This window comes from Labeo rohita, chromosome 18 (genome assembly GCF_022985175.1).
Source record: "Labeo rohita strain BAU-BD-2019 chromosome 18, IGBB_LRoh.1.0, whole genome shotgun sequence".
NCBI lineage: Eukaryota > Metazoa > Chordata > Actinopteri > Cypriniformes > Cyprinidae > Labeo > Labeo rohita.
In genome coordinates, this window is record NC_066886.1 from 26,456,273 (window position 1) to 26,477,854 (window position 21,582).

A 21,582-nucleotide genomic window follows, 5' to 3' on the forward strand; every position below is an offset into this window, starting at 1 on the left:
TTAAACGGTCTTTAAACTAAAGTGTGTGGATTTGCTGCAGGTCGTCCGGGGCCGTCTGGTGGAGCCTCCGCTTCCTCGACTAGACGCGGTTCGGCTGGATCATCCGTCTCGGTGTCTGGGTCTCTGCCGCAGTCTCGGCCTGGAGAAATGAGAGAGTGTTACTATGGTGTATCTGAGCCGTACTCCTGCAAGATATTGGCTCAAAACACGACGCTGGAGGAGTGCTGCTGTACAGCGGGACAGGGCTGGGGCCTCATGTGCCAATATGACATCTGTCCCGAGACTGGAACAGGTGAACAAACACACATTAGCACTGTGAAAGAGAAGTATACTTTAGCATAATTTTGAGAACTTATTACAGAAATAATATACTTAAAAATGATATACTTAAGTGTGAATGAATTAGTGTTATTTTTGTATTATTTCAGTTGTACTTTTAGTTATTTTAGTACATCATGTCACTTTTGTGTCGTATATCTAGATAAATTTGTAATTACACATTTTTTTTATTTGAAAATGTACTGGTTTAAAATGCACTTTTAAGTAAAATTTTTAATTTGGCATAATTACTAAGTGCAATTTATAAAAGTCTACTTAAGTGGCCAACATAGTTTTGCTTGTGCATGTCAGGTGCGGGGAATAGGATAGAATAAAATAAAATAAAATTAAATTAAATTAAATTAAATTAGTTGAACTTTAGAGTGTTTTTGATCCACTTAAGTAGGACTTCAGTACATCATTATATGCAATTTCATAATTACTTCTATTGCCTTTGAAATACTGTCAATTAAATTAAAACTTTTGTCATATATCTAGATAAATTAGTAATTACAGTTTTTTTTTTTAATTGAAAATGTAATGGTTTAAAATGCACTTTTAAGTAAAAATTTGAATCTGACAATTACAAAGTGCACTTTAAAAAAAAAAAATAAGTGTACTTAAGTGGCCAACATAGTTTTCCTTGTGCATGTCAGGTGCGGGGAATAGGATAGAATAAAATTAAATTAAATAAAATTAAATTATTAGTTGAACTTTAGAGTGTTTTTGATCCACTTAAGTAGGACTTCAGTGCATCTTTATATGCAATTTCATAATTACTTCTATTGCCTTTGAAATATTGTCACTTAAATTAAAACTTTTGTGTCATATATCTAGATAAATTAGTAATTACAGTTTTTTTTTTTTTTATTGAAAATGTAATGGTTTAAAATGCACTTTTAAGTAAAAATTTGAATCTGACAATTACACAGTGCACTTTACAAAAAAAAAAAAAAAAAGTGTACTTAAGTGGCCAACATAGTTTTTCGTGTACATGTCAGGTGCGGGGAATAGAATAGAATAAAATAAAATTAAATTAAATTAAATTAAATTAAATTAAATTAAATTAAATTAAATTAAATTACATTAAATTAAATTAGTTGAACTTTAGAGTGTTTTTGATCCACTTAAGTAGGACTTCAGTACATCGTTATATACAATTTCATAATTATTTCTATTGCCTTTGAAATATTGTCACTTAAATTAAAACTTGTCATATATCTAGATAAATTAGTAGAGAATAAAATAAAATTAAATAAAATTAAATTATTAGTTGAACTTTAGAGTGTTTTTGATCCACTTAAGTAAGACTTGCAAACAAATTGCATCTTTATATGCAATTTCATAATTACTTCTATTGCCTTTGTAACTGAAACTAAAATATAATTTAATGCACATCACAATTTCAACACTATTAAAATAAGTGTACTTTTTTAAAGCACAACAATTATTTAAAACGTAAAGTAAAACTTTTAATGTGACATTATTACAAAATACACTTGAAAAAAAAAAAAGTGTGTTAAGAAACAGTCATGAAAGTGTCTCTTTAAGTGCACTTAACTTTATATCATCTGTAAGTACAATGTTAAAAAAGGTACTTTTAAGATTTGAATTAAACTACAAGTGCACTTATTTTCCTCTAGGATGAATTTCTCACTGTTCCCCCAATCATAAATATCTCTCCATTTAGCGGAATTCCAATCGTTGTGTCCCAGCGGAAGAGGGTACGTCACCACCAAAACGGGAGCGTTCGACTACAAGGGTAAAACTCATGCACAGACAGATTCTCACATGCGTCTCTCAGTATTTGTTGTGTCTAATCTGATTGCGTTTGGCCTCCGGACAGAAGTGGATGAGTGTAAGGTGTTTGATCCAGAGGTGTGTAAAGGCGGAGTGTGTGTTAACCACATTCCCGGCTACGCCTGTTACTGTCCCAGTGGATTCTACTACGACACGAATCTGCTGGAGTGCATCGGTCAGTCTTCAAAACGCTCCGACTCAAAGCAGTGCCAACTGGGCTAGATGTCAGATCAGCAGACCATGATGTTTCTGTCTCTCTGTCTTCCTGTAGATAATGATGAATGTGACAGTGAAGAGACCTGTTCTGGCGGTCAGTGTGTAAATACACTGGGAACGTTTTACTGTACATGTGAGCCCCCTCTAGTGCTGGACGACACACAGCGCAACTGTGTCAATGCAAGCGGCCTCACTGAGGGTAAGACACGCACAAATACACAAAGACTACAATGGCTTCTCTGGTTTTGATTACATTTAAATGTTTTTATCTCTATGATAATGGAATTATATTTGATTTTATTACAATACATTTTTTCTTTATATATTTTTAGAAATTCTATGTTAAGAGATTCTTTTTTATAGAGATAGTTTACTTTTATTTTGGAAAACAATATTTTTGTCCCTATAATAGAATTATATTTTACAACATATTATACATGTATTTGAATTATTATAAATTATGTAAAACTTTGTATAAATTATGTTAAGTTTCATCATCATCATTTTTGAAAATATTTTTATCTATGATTATGGAATTATATTTTATTTTACTACTAATATATTTTTATATAAATTATATAGTAAGGGTTTAATTTTAAGAGATTGTTTATTTTTTTATTTATTTATTTTACATATTTTTGTCTCTATGATAATGGAATTATATTTGATTTTACTTCAATACATTTTTTTATTATATATTTTTAGAAATTACATGTTGGGTTTCTTTTTTTTATAGAGATAGTTTACTTTAATTTTAGAGAACAATATTTTTGTCCCTGTTCTAATGGAATTATATTTGATTTTAATACAATAATTTTTTTCATTATATATTTTTAGAAATTTTATGTTAACAGTTTCTGTTTTTATAAAGATAGTTTACTTTTATTTTATAACACAATATTTTTGTCCCTGTTATAATGGAATTATTTTTTACAAAATACCATACATATATTTGTATTATTATAAATTATGTATAAATTTGTATAAATTATGTTAAGTTTCAACTTAAAGAGCGTTTTTTTTTTGTTTTTTTTAATATTTTTGTCAGTATGATGATGGAATTATAATTTATTTTACTACTATACGTTTTTATAATATATTTTTATATAAATTATATGGTGAGAGTTTAATTTTAAGAGATAGTTTATTTTTATTTATTTATTTATTTATTTTTTGTACATATTTTTGTCTATATGATAATGGAATTATATTTGATTTTACTACAATACATTTTTTCATTATATATTTTTAGAAATGTTATGTTAAGAGTTTCTTTTTTTATAGAGATTAGAGATTATTTTATAATATTATATTTTTATCCCTGTTATAATGAAATTATATTTTACAAAATAGTGTATATATTTGTATTATTATAAATTATTTGTATAAATTATTTTAAGTTTCATCTTAAAGAGATTTTCTTTTTCATTTTATTTTTGAAAAATATTTTTGTCCCTATGATGATGGAATTATATTTTATTTTACTACTATACATTTTTATAATATATTTCTTATATAAATTATATAGTAAGAATTTAATTTTAAGGAATAGTTTATTTTTATTCTTTTTACATATTCATCTTAAAGACCTTTTTTTACTTTTATTTTAGAAAACAACATTTGTGTTTCTATTATAATGGGAATATATTTTACAACATAGAATACATATATTAGTATTATTTTAAATTATGTATAAATTTGTATAACTTATGTTAAGTTTCATCTTAAAGAGTGTTTAATTTTTTAATTTAATTTTTTTGTTTTTACATATTTTTGTCCCTATGATGATGGAATTATATTTTATTTTACTACTATACATTTTTAGCATATATTTTTATAGAAATTATATGGTAAGAGTTTAATTTTAAAGAGCTAACTTATTCTATTTTTAAAAATATTTTTGATAATAGTATTATATTTTATATTACTACTATACAATGTAGAATATATTTTTATATGAATTGTTTTTAAGAGACAGTTTAATTTTTAAAAGTATATATTATTTTTATTTATATATTTTTTTACGAATTATATGTCGAGAATTTCAAAGTCTTCAAAGGCAAAATAAACCCTCATGTCTTTCCAAACACATAAGAATTTTGTTATCTTCGAAACGCAAAGATATTCTGAAAGAAAGATTTCTGTTCCTCCATTGAAAGTTAATAAAATTAAAAAATTAAAAAAAAAAAAAAAAAAAAAAAAAAAAAAAATCAAGCTGTTTAATATGATGAACAAATTTAATTCAGGCTTTTATTCACATATTTAACAACAAACATATAAGGAGCTCATCACATCTAGTCAGCAAAAGCTCAAATACTGTGACATGCAAGAATAAACCATCTTAATTTGTGTTTTGAAGATGAATGAAACTCGTATGAGTTTGGAACAGTGTGAGTAAATGATGAAATAATTTACATTCTTCAGTGAACTGCTCCTTTAAGAGTCCAAAGAAATGTCAAACAATTGTTGCCAGATGTGTAAAACAGCAACTTTAGGACCTTTTTAATGCTTATGTGCTGTCTGTCTTTGTGTTTTTCTCAGATGAGAACTTAAATTTCTGTTGGAGTCACGTCACAGCTAGTCTAGTATGTCAGAGTCCTTTGTTAGGAGCTCAGCTGACCTTTACTGAGTGCTGCTGTTTGTATGGTGAGGCCTGGGGTCTGCAGTGTGCCCTCTGCCCCCGCAGAGATGAAGGTATACACATACACACACTCACACACACGTGTGATTCGAGTAAATGATTTTTTTCAGCTAACCCAACCCCTACCTCTAAACTTACCAATCGCAGAAACATGTGCAGAACACTAGATTTAAATAAAAAACACCTTTTGGCTGTTTCATAAGCCTTTTTAACTAGAGAGAACCAGTTAAATAGCCTCACCAGTGGGTTGTCAAAGTATTTCACAATATAAGGGAGGACATTTGGTCCTCGGAAGTATAATCAAAACAAGTACAACCACAACACACAAACACACTTGTTCAGAACTGAACTGAAAGTGCCTTTTAAATTCAGTTCAACAGTTGAATGTGACATCATATTTGAAATTGGCACCTATTTAATAAATGACAGTGGAAACATTTTTCAGAATGATTTAAAGGCTCAATCGCTCGGACGCATTCTTCAATACTTAAGTCATTTTTTTCAAAACTCCTCACACAGTTCTCCTACCCAACTTTCAGCTTGGCAGAGCTACTTTCACATTTAAAATGCAATAAAACTACCTAAACATTTCATACATGTCTCAAATTAACTCATTCTTCCCTAATACTAGCAAAGGCTTTCATCCAACAAACACACTTTGTCTCTCACAAAACTCCGACAGGCAGCATTATACAATGATTGGTTTCGTGCAGTTTCTTAACAAAACAAGAATGGCACTATCCACTGCATAATTCACTGCAATATATGTTACATAGTATATGTTTACATTACAGTACAAAATTATTCCTGGAAGGTAATGAAATTGAATGACTAACACTGTAGCTGTTCAGCTATTTCAAACAGCTTTGATAGTATTTGGTTTTTTAGTATTCAGAATATATTTCAAAATGGTATTACTGTAGAAATGTAGCAAATTTCTGTCTTATTCATTGTTGTATTATCCTAGGTTTTGAATTTAAGTTAAACAGTTTTCTAAAGAGTATGTGAACGTGCAATCTGGCTTGTAGGTTTTGATGTCGTTTGAGTAGGAAAATAAATAATGTCACTGGAAAGATGTAGTCATTAAGTGTATTTTGTGCCAAAGCAATGATAAAGGATCCAGTTTAGCCCATATAGACTGCTGTTGTGCTCACTGTGTGAAGAGTTTTGTAAAAGTAACCTAAAGTAAAGTATCCTAGGGATTGTAAAAAAAACTGTTAGCGACTTAAAAAGAGACACTTTCAAAAAAAAAAGTTTACTTTGTAATAATGTCAAATTAAACATCTTACTTTTAAGTACATTTAAAATCATGTTTTTATAATCTTTTGTCATGTTTTAAAGAAGCATTTTGACTAACATACTAAAGTGCATGTAAAGCACTGTATATTTTAACTGTAGTGTATTATATAATATTACATTTAAAGTTAATATATTTTAAATGTTCTAAAATGCAACTTCATTCCAAATGTGTTTTTAAAAAACATCTAAATAAACGACATACAAGCTTTAATAGAACTGACATTAAAGTACAGTCATGGCCAAAAATATAGGCACCCTTGCAATTGCAAATGTTTTGGTATTCATGTGCTTAGTGTTTTTGTTTGCACTGCAACAACACAAAATGGACTGGACAAAATTACTGGCACCTTGTCAAAATTGTAAGAAATAATTGCTTTTCAAGCATGCGATGCTCCTGTAATTTGTGTTTAGACACACCTGTGACAAGTAACAGGTGTGGGCAATATTGTAATCACACTTGCAACCAGTTAAAATGGAGAAAAGTTGACTCAACCTTTGTGTTGTGTGTCACACTGAGCATGGAGAAAAGAAAGAAGTGTAAAGAGTTGTCTGTGGATTTCAGAGAAAAGTGTGGAAAAACATGGACAATCTCAAGGCTACAAGTCCATCTCCAGAGATCTTAATGTTCCTGTGCACAATATCATCAAGAGGTTTACTGCCAGTGGCACTGTAGCTAACCTCCCTGGACGTGGACCGAAGAGTAAAATTAATGAAAAATTACAACGGAGGATTGTTCGAATGGTGGATAAAGAACCCTGATTAACTTCCAAACAAATTCAAGCTGATCTGCAGACACAGGGTACAACAGTGTCAGCTCGCACTTTCCGTCGCCATCTGAATGAAAAGGGACGCTATGGTAGGAGACCCAGGAGGACACCACTGCTGACACAAAGGCGTAAAAAAGCAAGACTGGAGTTTGCTAAAACTTATGTGACAAAACCACAATCCTTGTGGGAGAACGTACTGTGGACAGATGAGACAAAAGTAGAGCTTTTTGGTAAAGGACATCATGGCACTGTTTACAGAAAAAGAAATGAGGCCTTCAAAGAAAAGGACACAGTCCCTACAGTCAAACTTGATGGTGGTTCAAAGATGTTTTGGGGTTGCTTTGCTGCTTCTGGCACTGGATGCCTTGACTGTGTGAACGATATCATGAAATCTGATGATTACCAAAGAATTTTGGGGCGCAATGTAGTGGCCAGTGTCAGAAAGTTGCGTCTCCACCAGAGGTCATGTTGTCTTCCATCAGGACAATGACCCGAAACACACTTCAAAAAGCACTCAGAAATGGTTACAAACAAGTGCTGGAGAGTTCTGAAATGGCCAGAAATGAGTCCAAATCTGAATCCCACAGAACACCTGTGGAGAGATCTTAAAACAGCAGTTGAGAGAAGGCACTCTTCAAATCTGAATGACCTGGAGCAGTTTGCAAAAGAAGAGTGGTCCAAAATTCCAGTAGAGAGGTGTAAGAAACTCATTCACGGTTACAGAAAGCGACTCATTTCAGTTATTTTTCCAAAGAGGGTGCTACCAAATACTACGTTAAGGGTGCCAATAATTTTGTCCAGTCCATTTTTTGGGTTCTGTGTGGAATTGTATCAGATTTGACTTTTCTTCGCTGTTTTTTTTTTTTTTTTTTTTTTTTTTTGTGTGTGTGTTGTGTTGTTTCAACGCAAACAAAAAAAATAAACATATGAGTACCAAAACATTTGCACTGAGAGGGGGGTTGCATTTTCTGACAGAATTGCAAGGGTGTCAATATTTTTGGCCATGACTGTAATTGTATTTACCATAAATGCTTGTCAATAAATTCAGCCGAAACGTTAAACCATATTTCAAAGACAAGTAGTTATGAAATTGCATATAAAGATGTACTAAAGTCCTACTTAAGTGGATTAAAAAACACTCTGAAGTTCAGTTGTATGTAATATAAATATAAATTATAATTATAAATGACATGCAGTTAAGTGTCTGAAAAAATTACAGTCAGTTCACAAATATGTAGTGTATTATTTCATAGAAAGTGAAGTGAAAGTAGTAAAAAAAAAAAAAAAAAAAGATCCTTTTTGTTGCCTATTTGTTTGTTGTTTTCGTGAAATTTGTTTTAATTATAAATCAGTTAATTATTTATTATTATTTTATTTTTATTTTTCACCATTCCAATTAAAATTCTAATTGTCATATTTTTTTTTCCTGACCCTAATACACTTGTTCATTTTCACTCTTTAACTCAGTCATTTGTGTGTTTGCCTCCTGTTTAGAGGCCTATGAGGCTCTGTGTAATGAGTTGGGTCCTCCTCCGTACTCTCCTCGTTACTACGAGCGCTTCGGGCCAGGGTCTCTGCCTGGGAGAGAAGGATTCCGCACCCCATATGGCCCCCCAGAGTACTCCGAACCCCAGCCGGGACGCACAGACTACATACCGACTGATTATGGTGACTACAGTTCTGTGGGAGCAGGTGGACGGCGGTCTGGGCTGAGAGGCAGACCGCCCAGCTCATACGGACTCCCAGATGCCCCCTACAGGCAGCCAGCAACCGGGTGAGTTGGTCATTTGAACAGTTTTCTACTAACCGGGTGAGTTGGTCATTTGAACGATATTCTACTAAAAAACAGATTGTGTGTAATTGTATTTAACTTATTTCCAGTGGAAGTCGTTACTATGAGGAGGACGATTATGAAACCGCGCCCGGCCCTCCCTTTGGTATCTCGGATCCTCGTGGCGAGCGGACATATGATGCACGACCCCTGCCGTCCCGTCCTGACGGGCTTCCGCTCAGCTTGGCCCCGCTTCCGGAAAACTCCCCGTACAGAGAGGGTGAGGAGGATGAGTCATGGAGAGCCCCGCCCCCATTTCCAATGCTGCCCGGCAGACGGGAGGGACCACGACGAGTTTATGAGCGTGAGTCCAAAATGAAAGTCTAGTAATTAGAATAATGCAAAAAAACATGCTAGACTAGTCCAAGATGGTTTGCTGGTTTGGTTTGTTGGCTGATTTTAGATTATATCTCACAGAAGCAAAATGATTTGATTACTTCTATTTGCGCTGTATTGTTTATGATGAGAGAATTTAACTGGTGCAGATGTGCACTGAACAAAACTCTGGCACCTCTGATTGGCCATCACAATCATAAGCAGAAACAGAAACTCGTATGATTGGTTACAATGCTCAATGCTGCAAAAAACACGTAAAAAGAAATCTGATGCAACGTGAGTAGATCTAAATTTAATGTTGAAATCACAACAAAACACTAGGGGTATTTCTTTGCTCTTCTTTGTCTTAAATTTTAGGGGCTTTTTTGCCCATTTTGGTGGCCCCTGATCATTTAAAACAGTAAGAACTAAATGTAAAGATTTTGGACGCTAAATTGCATGCTATGTGCTATTAAATGTATTTTTATTTAATAATATTTAAAAGTTTAATTTCAATTTAAATACAAAATATAGTTTTAAATTATATTAAATGCAATTAGAGTGTTTTTTGACCCACTTAAGTAGGACTTCAGTACATCTTAATATGTGTAGTCACAAATCCTTCTATTTTCTTTGAAATATGCTGAATTGACTGACTTTATGATCAACTAAAATATAGATTAATGTAATTTCTATTGAAACTTGTATGTCATATTTGAATATACTTGTAATTACGCAAATTTAATAGAGTTGCAATGTAGAATATTTAAAATATATTAACTTTAAATGTAAATCAAATAATGAACTACAGGCAAAATTATAATCAAGTACTTTACAAAGTCTTTAGCAGTGTTGGGGAAAGTTACTTTTAAAAGTAATGCATTACAATATTGAGTTACTCCCTAAAAAAGTAACTAATTACATTACTTAGTTTATGGAAAGTAATGCTTTACTTTACTTTTGCGTTACTTTTTAAATCTGGGCAGGGCTTGATTGTTGTTGAGAAAAGTAAATTCACATCTGTACAGTAGACTGCAGAAGAAAAAATATCAACTCTTCAGCAATACAAAAAGGTAAACAAATGTTTAGAAAGTATTTTTTGCTTATTAGTATGGTTGAATTGCATCACTGGAGGTCGACAGCAAAAACACTGGTTAATAAAACGGTATTAAATGCATAAAGGATATTTGTATTATTTAACATTTAATTAATGCATGTTTGTTGCAGAGTTGAATTTCATTGTTTTTATTCATTTTGAGGAATACTGAACCTGTTTTTTGTGAGTGAGATGAATTAATGCATGTTCACATTTAATCTAGAACTAACATCTTACTCCCGATTTCTCTCAACATGGGGAAAGGAGACGGCCTCTCTTTTAATCAATAAAGAAAAGTAACTGGCGTACTTATCTGAAAAAAGTAACTCAGATATTTTCTTGTCAATTAAAAAGTAATGCATTACTTTACTAGTTACTTGGAAAAAGTAATAATATTACGTAGCTTGCGTTACTTGTAATGCGTTACCACCAACACTGGTCTTTAGCGTGTTCACATAAAACATTACAATTAGTGTACTACTATAAACGATTATTTAAAATCTTTTTTTTTTTTTTATTTTACATGATTTCTAAGTGTACTTGTAAGTCTAAGTGTGTTAAGGAACAGTCATGAAAGTGTGCTTTTTTTTAACTTTTTTCATTGTTTCATTTTTGCAATATACAGTGCCCTCCACTAATATTGGCACCCTTGGTAAACATGAGTAAAGGCAGCTGTGAAAATAAATCTGCACCGTTTATCCTTTTGATCTTTCATCAAAAGGAGGGGGGGGGGCTCATTATGAAAAAAATGTTTTTCTGTGGTTCATGTTGGCCACAATTATTGGCACCCAATTGTTGCAAAGTCCTTTTTTCCAAGATAACAGCTCTGACTCTCTGCTATAATGCCTGACGAGTTTGGAAAACACCTGGCAAGAGATGAGAGACCATTATATCATACAGAATAACTCCAGATCCTTCAGATTCCCAGCTCAATGTTGGTGCTTCTTTTCTTCAGTTCACCCCACTGATTTCCATTTTGTGCTCAGTGACATTTTTGTGTTGATTTTGATATTTGTTTTGGATCACTGTCCTAATGGAAGATCCAACCACCACCCATTATAAGATTTCTAACAGAGGCAGTCAGGTTTAGACTTTTTATCTGTTGTGTATGTGATAGAAACCATGATGCCATGCATCTGAACAAGTCGTCCAGGAACTCTGGCAGAAAAATATATGCTGGTGTTTGATTTTGGATGAACGATTTTTCTTGAAACCCTCCTAAACAACATGTGGTAATGTAGAGGCTATTTGACATTTTTAGGCTTTCTGGCCCTTAGATTCAGCCAATCTCTGCAGTTCTTCAGCTGTGATTTTTGAGTCTTTGGCCACTTAAATTCTCCTCCTAAGCGTGCATTAGGATGATATAGACACAGGTCCTCTTCCAGGCAGATTTGTAACATCTTTAGTTGATCTGAACTTCTTAATTATTGCCCTGGCGGTGGAAATGGGAATTTTCAATGCTTTAGCTCTTTTCTTACAGCCACTTTCTGTTTTGTGAAACTCAGCAATCTTGTCCCGCAGATCAGAACTATATGTGACCCTGGACCACAAAACCAGTCTTAAGTCGCTGAGGTATATTTGTAGCAATAGCCAAAAATACATTGCATGGGTCAAAATTATAGATTTTTCTTCTATGCCAAAAATTATTAGGAAAGATCATGTTCCATGAAGATATTTAGTAAAATTCCTACTGTAAATATATCAAAACTTAATTTTTGATTAGTAATATGCATTAGTAAGAGCTTTATTTGGAAACTTTAAAGGTGATTTTCTCAATATTTAGATTTTTTTGCACCCTCAGATTCCATATATTCAAATAGTCGTATCTCGGCCAAATATGGTCCCATCCTAACAAACCATACATCAGTGGAAAGCTTGTTTATTCAGCTTTCAGATGATGTGTAAAGCTCAATTTCAAAAAATTGACCCTTATGACTGGTTTTGTGGTCCAGGGTCACACATTCTTTGTTTTTACTCCTTGTGATGGACGATGGACGGGAAATTTGGCCTTTGTGTTCCTCATATTTATAATCCTGTGTAACAGGATGTGTAACTTTCCTGTGTAACTTCATGCTTCTAGTCACCCTGGTGTGCTAAAACATGTAAATATGGACAGGAATATACTTCAGAGATATTTTACTCATAATAATTTCTAGGGGTGCCAATAATTGTGGCCAACATGGACTAGAGAAAAACATTTATTTCATAATGAGATTTTCCCCCCCACTTTCCATTGTTTTACTTCAATGAAAGGTTAGAATTTTGTGATTTCTTTCAATGAAAGATCAAAAGGATAAACAATGCAGATTTATTTCCACAGCTGTCTATGCTCATATTTACCAAGGGTGCCAAAATTTGTGAAGGGCACTGTAAGTTTGTGTTAATATTGTGCTTTTTAAAAATATATACTTCTAAGATTCGATACATTCGATACAACTTAGTGCACTTTTTTTCACAAAGCAAATCATCCTTAAAAAAAAAAAACTCACAAATTTTTTTTTTACCATGGTAAATTAGTGAAAAACTCTGCACTTGTATTGACATTTATAAACACAGAAGCTGTGATTATTGTGTGTGTTCTAGGGAGATATGAATCATACGGAAGTCTGAGTTCAGAAGAGTGTGGCATTGTTCACGGCTGTGAAAATGGCCGCTGTATCCGCGTGGAGGAAGGTTACACGTGCGACTGTTACGATGGCTATCAGCTCGACATCACTAGCATGACGTGCATAGGTAACCCTCAGTCTTTACTCGCAGATTTTTTCTCTTTCCAACCCGATCTCACGGCAATTCATGCATTTTTGGCTGGCTAATTCGTACAACCTCACTTGTTCGTATTTTACAAGGTGGCAAATTCTTGGGAATTTGTACAAAGGACCACACCTAACCCTGCCCCTAAACTTAACCATTACAGAAATCATACAAAATCATACGAGGTGAGGTCGTACGAATTAACCACCTCGTAAAATACGTACGAATTGCCTGTGAGATAGCGTTGCTCTTTCTTAACAGCCACGCCACTAGGGGAAGCGACTAAAGATGTGTTTGTCTGACTCCTATAGATGTGGATGAGTGTGAAGATGAAGACACACTCGACTGCGTTAACGCTCAGTGTGTGAACACGGAGGGCTCGTACAGGTGCGCGTGTCTCAGGGGCTTCATCATGTCCCGAAGACCCAACCACTGCATCCCTGCTTGATCGAGGACTGCATTTAGAGACTTAGTAATTATTTTTTTTCACCACGTTGCTGTAAATTGTTTATTTTATGACTTTATTTACAATACTTGTGTGTGTATCCAAAAGTCTAATACTGAAGCTTTACATTCAACACACAAACAAAACTCAATACTGTTGTACTCAAAAGAAAAATTGGTAATGCTAACTAAAGCCTTTATGTATAATGCATTATAAAGATATTTGTAATGTATGTTGTAATGCATTGCATCTTTTCATAAATAACTAACTATTAATGCATTAGAATATTTGAAGGTTTGTTCAATGGATAGCTAAGTATTATAACGTATTATAAATGTGGTGCATTACAATACTAATGCATTAAAACTGCTTTTATAATGCACAACATATAAGGCTTTACGTGTTACTGAAAAATTATATTTTAATGTACTTTCATTGGTTGGACGCAGACCAGATGAGCTTGAATGGCTCTAAAATATCCGCGAAACTACATAAACTAGAAGTGCTTTTTTAAATATTCATATTTATGTATCCATATCAATGAAGGCAGTTTCATATATATATTTTTTATATAGTATACATTTTTGTCATATGTCTGAGAATTTCACCAAGCAACTATTTGATACTGTAAAATCTTTTTTCTGTCTTTCGTCTGTTAGAAACCCCCGCGCCACATAACATAAAATGCACTGTATTTGTGGGGGAAATGCAGTCGTGAACTGCTATTGTACATTTTAAGACGTCTCAGATGTTTGTTACATATTTTTGTGTGTACGTTTTTGATATCCTCTATGTCGTTTGGAAATATATTTGCACACATTTCCATCAATCAATCAGTGTTTGTTTTTTTGATAAGCCTCCTGAAAATGAATCAGGCTTGCACTTGATTTCCAGCTGGAGGAAGATGATTTTTTCCCCCATCCAATATTGGACCCAAAGTGCGGGCGATATAATTGAAATCCCGTTGTTGTCATTCTTAGACCGTCTCTCTTTGTCTCACGTGCTTTGTTTGAGAAGGTTTGTAACCAGCTTATCTCTGCGTGGTCCTAATGTGCCTAGTGTTTATATGAATCCAGCTCATAAGTCCTTTTATAGGCCAATCCACCCACATCACACAGCCAAGCCGATTAACAGGTTCACTTCGCTCCTAATGTACTTCGGTGGATTGCAGCGACCAGCGGAATATCAGCTTTCACTCCATTGTGGCTCGTGTTACCAGCCAACAATGTAGTGGATGAGTTCAGTTTTGCCCGTAAACTTCCTCTGATCCTCCTTTGTTGATAGTACTCGAGTGTGTTGAGGTTAAACACAGCCTGAACTGGACTGGCATGAGTGCAAATGACACACACACACACACACACACACACAAACACATACACACACACACAGCAATGCCAGATTGGAATTGGCTGCTGAATGTTTATGGTAGATTTTTAGGTCAAAGTTCTTGGATTCAGTTAAGTTTCCATTTATGTCACCAAGTCATTAATATTATTTAAATTTAGACACTGTGATTACTGCCATGGTTCATTTTTATATATATATATATATATATATATATATATATATATGATTTAAATAATAGATTATTATTATTATTTTTTTTTTTTTTACATATTTCCTGAAACAAAAAAAGTATCATAGTTTCCACAAAAATATGAAGCAGCACACACAATGATTTCTTGAAGGATTATGTGGCGTTGAAGGCTGGAGTAATGATGCTGAAAATTCAGCTTTAAACACAGGAATAGATTATATTTTACAGGGAAATTCACAAAGAAAACAAAATGTAATAATACTTAACAAATTTGCTGTTTATTTATTTATTACTTTCTTTTATTCTATTTTATTTTTTGATCAATTAAATGCAGCCTTGGTGAGCAGAAGAGACTTATTTCAAAAACATTTATCTCAAAAAAAACAAAAAAAAACAAAACTGACCCCAAACTTTTGCATCCACAATATTTATTTGAATTATCATGCATTTAAAAAAATAAATAAATAAAATATAAAACATGCCAAACATGCGCGACTTTCCAAAGATTTTGTACGTGATTTTATTTTGTAATGTTCAACCTCAAAATTTTTGAAATGAGGAAAAATCAGAAAAAAAAAATCCATTTTATATTTTTACATTTAATCAGAATTCTGTTTATTAAATGCATGCATGACTCTCATTAAGTTAGTGTTTTTAAGCATTTTACTTTTATTCCAAAATAATAACTCAAACAGTAACAGTTTAAACAATATATTTTATTTGTGAACTTTTGTTCAGCTATTCTTTTTTTTTTCTTTTTTTATAGTATTTTTGAATTTTTCGGATCATCAATCATCAAAGCTCGGTAAATAATAGTCACAGACACAAAGGTTTATTTTATATTTCACCAAGTTGATAACTCACTTAAAAACTTCCACAGATCATGTTTTAAGGCCATTTGAAGTTTGATTTTGCCTTGGCAAAGTGGTGATCTATAAGTGTGTGAGTTGTTTACTAACTTTTAACTTTTTTACTCCCATTAACACCATTATATTGTTCATTTAGACTGATTCGCGAACAAGAGGCGGGATTTATCGCATGAACCAATCACAGCTGAATTCATATCCAATCATACATCCTCTCAAGTGACTTTCCCCTTTTCATTCTCAATTACCCCCCACCGAAATCAGTGCATGCTTTAGGCAGTCTGTCAAAACTCAATGGGCTCAGGGGAGGCGAGAGACATTGACTCCTGCTGTAACTTAACCTTGCTGGTGTCGCTATTGGACAACGTTTAACTAAAACGAGTGTTTTAACGAATGATCAGTTAGAGTGTGTGATCCTGCTAGCGCTAGTGATAGCGAGATTCAGCAGTCTGTCAGATTACCTTTCTCTGTCTTTCATGACACCGCAGTAATGAACATACTGGCACAGCTCCTGATCTCACACACCGGTTCTAATTCATCAGCGCTGCCACACACAGTGTGTGAGTGTCTGCCATAGAGGCTTGTGTAAACATGAGTGTGAGTGCTGAAGGGCCACATCACTGACTCCACACACACACACACACACACAAATGTGCTCAGCATCACAGTGGAAAGCCATCAGGCTGCGTGTCGCAATCTCACTAAATGAAGCCAGCACGAATTGTCTGAATTTGTTGCTGAGGAGGTCTTTCCTGGATTAAGGCCTATGGGGAACGAGACAGGTGTTACTGGCCGGCCTAGACACTAATCCTCTCACCTGCGCTGGGTCAGAAATGGGTCAGTGTTCTGTAACACTCCAAAACAGGGTCATCACCTCACGCTCCAAACTGGGTCAACATCTCACAGCTGAACGGGCCGAGTGGCCCATATTTCTAGGAAGAGTTGTGAGTAACTGAGTTATGTAAATCACACTCCTATAGTGAGGACAAATACGTTCGTAGTAAAAACTGAAAAGAACTGTAATCATTATGTAACTGATGTGCAGCTGGTCAGGTCTCGTGTTTTGTCTTGTTTATTCTGCGAAGGACCATCTGACTGTACACGATTCCACTTATTTCATGCTAACTGATAATAAATACTACACATAGGGATGGAATATTGATTACGGAGAGACTGAATATGAGCACAGCTTTTTATTAATATAGGTTTTTATTAATATTTTGAATTACACACTAAAAATCATAAAAATAGGGCACAGTGTATTGTATTAATAATAAGGAATGTTCTGTATTGATTTTTACCTGTATTTTGAATTTTGCAGTGAATTTTACCTGTATATATGTATCGTTTTCATTTTTATTCTAGTTTTACTTATTTCATTTTAATTAATTTTTTTTAATTTTAGTAGGTATTTTAGTATTTTAAACTCAATAAAAATGAGATGTTTTTTTTTTATATTTTATTTTATTTCAGTTAAAGTTTTTCTAAAAATGCAAGTTTTTTATATTAAAGTTTTCGTAATTTTGCGCTTTAGTCATTTTTATTAGTTTTTAATATATCTAGTTTTTTATTCAGTTTTATACCAGTTTTACTTATTTTAGTACATCAACTTGAAACTAAACAAAAATGAGAAATGTTTTTTTTATATTTTGTTTTATTTCAGTTAGTTTATTTTATTTATAATAATGCAAGTTTTGTTTTAATTTTAAAGTTTTAGTAAGTTTTTTTTTTTATTAGTTGTATTTTAATAAATATATCTATATAGTTTTTATTCATTTTAATTCCAGTTTTAGTTATTTTAGTACATCAACTTTAAATAAAAATGAGAAATGTTGTTTTTTAATATTTTATTTTATTTCAGTTAATTGTTTATTTCAAATAAAGTTTTTTTATTTTAAAGTTTTAGGAAATTTGACCTTTTACCCTTTTTATTAGTTTTATTTTAATAAATATCAATATAGATTTTATTCATTTTTATTCCAGTTTTAAGTTGTTTTAGTACATCAGTAAATAAAAATGAAAGTTTTTAAATAAAAATAAGAAATATATTTTTTCTATATTTTATTTTATTTATTTTTTTTTTAATTTTAGTTAACGTTTTTTTTTCTAATAATGCAATGTTTTTCATTTTAAAGTTAGTCATTTTGTGCTTTTGCCATTTTTTTTAAATTTCAATATAACTATATCATTTTTATTACAGTTTTAATTTGTTTTAGTACATCAACTTGAAGCTAAATAAAAATAAGAAATGTTTTTTTCTATATTTTATTTTATTTATTTTATTTTAGTTAAAGGTTTTTATTCCTAATAATGCAGTGTTTTTTATTTTAAAGTTAGTTATTTTGTGTTTTGCCATTTTTTAATTAAATTTCAATATAACTATATCATTTTTATTACAGTTTTAATTTGTTTTAGTACATCAACTTGAAGCTAAATAAAAATAAGAAATGTTTTTTTTCTATATTTTATTTTATTTATTTTATTTTAGTTAAAGGTTTTTATTTCTAATAATGCAGTGTTTTTTATTTTAAAGTTAGTTATTTTGTGTTTTGCCTTTTTTTTATTAAATTTCAATATAACTATATCATTTTTATTCCAGTTTTAAGTTGTTTTAGTACATCAACTTTACCTAAATAAAAATGAGATATGTTGTTTTTTAAAATATTTATCAGTTACAATGTATATTTTTTTTTTTATCTTTTTTTGAAGTTTTAGTCATTTTGTGCTTTTGACATTTTTATTAGTTTTAAAAATATCTTTTATCTATATCATTTTTGCACTATTTCAAGGTCACTAATCAAACTGGTGTCACTGAGTCATTGAGTCTTTTGACAGACACTCAGATGTTGTTCTTCCACTGAAGCATAAAATGATTGTCAGGTTGTACAGGTTGTAACTTGTGGAGTTCAATCTGTCAACTTTTCACTGAAATTGTGCTGATAATATCAATTGTATATTTATATATGACACTCCTAAAAAATGTTTCTCTTAATAATGAGGTATTGCATGTAATAAGGTTACGCAGACATACGCATTACATCACAGTGAGACAGACACAGTTATGATTCTCATATAGGTCAATGGAGTACAACCTGTGCAGCTGAATATTGAGCCTCAGCAGTTTTCAGGCATCATGGCTGCATCACATGTAATCCTGAATCTGTACAAATCCTGACCTACTGACTGAACATCCACAGCCACGCTCCAAATCTGACCGGTGCCAGAGATGCGTTCATTTGGATCACTAATAAAATTCATTTTCAGCTTTAACAAACTGCAACAGATTAGCTTAAACCAGTGCAATTTTCTAGTAATATTCTACACTAAGGTTTAATTTATTAAAATGACTTGACATTCATTAGTTAGGGTTATTATAGCTAACTAAAACTAAAATATTTTATAAAGTAAAATATTACATATTTTTTATATAAAATAAGAAAATTAAACTAAAATAAAATAAAACTTAGTTATTTTTATCTAGCTGCTTTTCTTGTTTGTCACTGAAATAAAAATGAATGAAAACTACATAGATATATTTATAAAGCTAATAAAATCACAAAAACACAACTAAAACTAAAATATTTTATAAAAAAAAATATTAAATATTTATATATATATATAAGAAAATTAAACTAAAATAAACTGAAGTAAAATAAACCTTATTTATTTTCATCTAGCTGCTTTTCTCGTTTTCACTGAAATAAAAATTAATGAAACTATAGACATATTTAAAAAGCTAATAAAATCACAAAAACAACTAAAACTAAAATATTTTATAAAATACAATATCATTTTTTTATATAAAATAAGAAAATTAAACTAAAACTGAAATAAAATAAAACATTTAGTTTTATCTAGTTGCTTTTCTCATTTTCACTTAAATAAAAATTAATGACAATGACACAGACATTTAAAAAGCTAATAAAATCACAAAAACACAAAATTACTTATTAAATTATTAGATTAAAATATCAATAAAAATATAATACTATTTCAATAATAAAATAAGATCACATAAACTAACAATGAACAATACTTCTACAGTTATTAATCTTTGCAAATGTTAACGTTAATTTCGACATTTAATAATACATACAAATTAATCAAATAAAATTATATTAAATTAATAAAATAAATATAAAAATTTATTTTGAAAACTACATAGGCATATTTAAAAAGCAGAAAAAAAAAAAAAAAAAAAAAAAAAAAAATCACAAAAACACAACAAAATGACTTATTAAAATATTAGATTAAAATACTAATAAAAACTATAATAATATCTCAATAATAAGATTACATGAACTAACAAACAATCACTAATTACTAATTTTTGCAAATGTCTACATTTAATAATACATTTTAAATCAAAAGTTATATATTTGAACATTAGTTAATACACTGAACTAACATGAACAACTGAATTAATTAATTCATTGCATTATTGTAATTTAGTAATTCTAATTAAATGAATAAAAGCTGTAGTAAATGCATTGCTTGTTAGTTTGCATTAGCTAATGCATTCACTACAAATTAGACCTTATTGTAAAGTGTTACTACTTTTCTCTCTCAAAAACCACGTAACATACTTAACAATGTAAAAGACGTCTACTAAAAGGTTTTACTGTAGCAGCTGAATTAGAATGAGCATTTTCAAACTTTTTTAAAATTCACACTGATGCGGACTGAAAATCACTCAGTGACTTGGGTGGCATTTGATTGGTCTGAAACTAGCAGAGATCCTGTAGTTCCAGTATAGAGAACTCAAATTGGAATCTGTTTTGAGCGTCAACAATGGAGGCAGAAACAAGGAAATGAAGCAGATTTTATGTGGCGGGAGTGGTTTGTTGGTGTTCGCAGCCAACTGCAGATAAGAATGTCTTTATATTTATTTACATACAACAAAGGGTCTCGTCACTGTGGAAAAAAGGATTAAAATGCCCATTAGGAGACATTCTGTAAATACGTTGCTTTACGAAAAACAACTGGCCTTGGTGAAATTATATGCAGTTGGCCTGCTTGTATTGTCGTTTTTGAGGATTTGACCTGTCAGTTATGAGAGCCCATCAATAGGGTTTTAATCAGCATGCATCTGGATTAGACGCCTGACCCGCCCACCGTCACGCATCACTTACATAAACCTGCAGCTCTGTAGCTCCTGCTCAGTGTGCAGCTCCATTCCCTCCCTGCATCTCCTTCGCTTGTCTTCCTCCCATCACCACAGACATTTCACACACGCAATCCTTGGGGAACAGCAGTTATGGACCTGAAAGAGTTTTGCCTGAGTGAGAACTTCCAGTTTCTAAACCAGCACAAGTAAGCAGATCTATTACTATTCCAAATCTAAATGACTTTTATGTAGAAAGTATTATTTTGTCATATGCGTTACGTCACAGTTTCAGCTCAAAGTTAATTAAACTGAGACTTTTTAAAAAGCAAAATTAACTTTTCGTGCATGTTGTAACTTTTGCAACTCTTTGATTTTACTACAAATACCAGTAATGAACCTTCAGTTTACAGTTTTTAATGGACTGAAACGTTCGTGGTGTGTAATATAATGACGCAGGACGGTTTAAACATTGCTTTTCATTGCAAATATGTAAATAATGCTTTACATCTCATGTATCATAAATGTGCAGTATTTAATCACTATGCAATGCTTGTGAAATTCTTTAAACTTCTCTTTAAAAATACTATTTCTAA

At 31.7% G+C, this 21,582-nt stretch overlaps 2 protein-coding genes and 1 long non-coding RNA gene across 5 annotated transcripts in view; 2 read left to right on the forward strand and 1 right to left on the reverse strand.

Annotated features, from left to right (window-relative positions):
* LOC127180589 (latent-transforming growth factor beta-binding protein 4) overlaps positions 1-14,312 on the forward strand; it is a 117,165-nt gene extending 102,853 nt beyond the window's left edge. For all 3 annotated transcript variants that reach the window (XM_051134725.1, XM_051134728.1, XM_051134726.1), the window contains 9 exons: positions 41-292; positions 2,009-2,080; positions 2,165-2,293; positions 2,390-2,533; positions 4,876-5,028; positions 8,536-8,815; positions 8,923-9,176; positions 12,867-13,016; positions 13,346-14,312. In XM_051134725.1, coding sequence (XP_050990682.1) covers positions 41-292; positions 2,009-2,080; positions 2,165-2,293; positions 2,390-2,533; positions 4,876-5,028; positions 8,536-8,815; positions 8,923-9,176; positions 12,867-13,016; positions 13,346-13,482 — 1,571 coding nt within the window. In that variant the 3' untranslated portion in view covers positions 13,483-14,312. The remainder of the gene's footprint in view (positions 1-40; positions 293-2,008; positions 2,081-2,164; positions 2,294-2,389; positions 2,534-4,875; positions 5,029-8,535; positions 8,816-8,922; positions 9,177-12,866; positions 13,017-13,345) is intronic.
* The window catches only part of LOC127180599 (uncharacterized), a 22,485-nt gene continuing 903 nt past the window's right edge, over positions 1-21,582 (reverse strand). The window contains exons 2-3 of the long non-coding RNA XR_007829673.1: positions 21,015-21,145; positions 1-139 (exon numbers count right to left, since the gene is read on the reverse strand). This is a non-coding gene — a long non-coding RNA (uncharacterized LOC127180599). The remainder of the gene's footprint in view (positions 140-21,014; positions 21,146-21,582) is intronic.
* Positions 21,058-21,582, forward strand: part of esrrd (estrogen-related receptor delta) — a 9,842-nt gene continuing 9,317 nt past the window's right edge. The window contains exon 1 of the mRNA XM_051134732.1: positions 21,058-21,195. Within this exon, the coding sequence (XP_050990689.1) occupies positions 21,140-21,195 (56 nt within the window). The 5' untranslated portion in view covers positions 21,058-21,139. The remainder of the gene's footprint in view (positions 21,196-21,582) is intronic.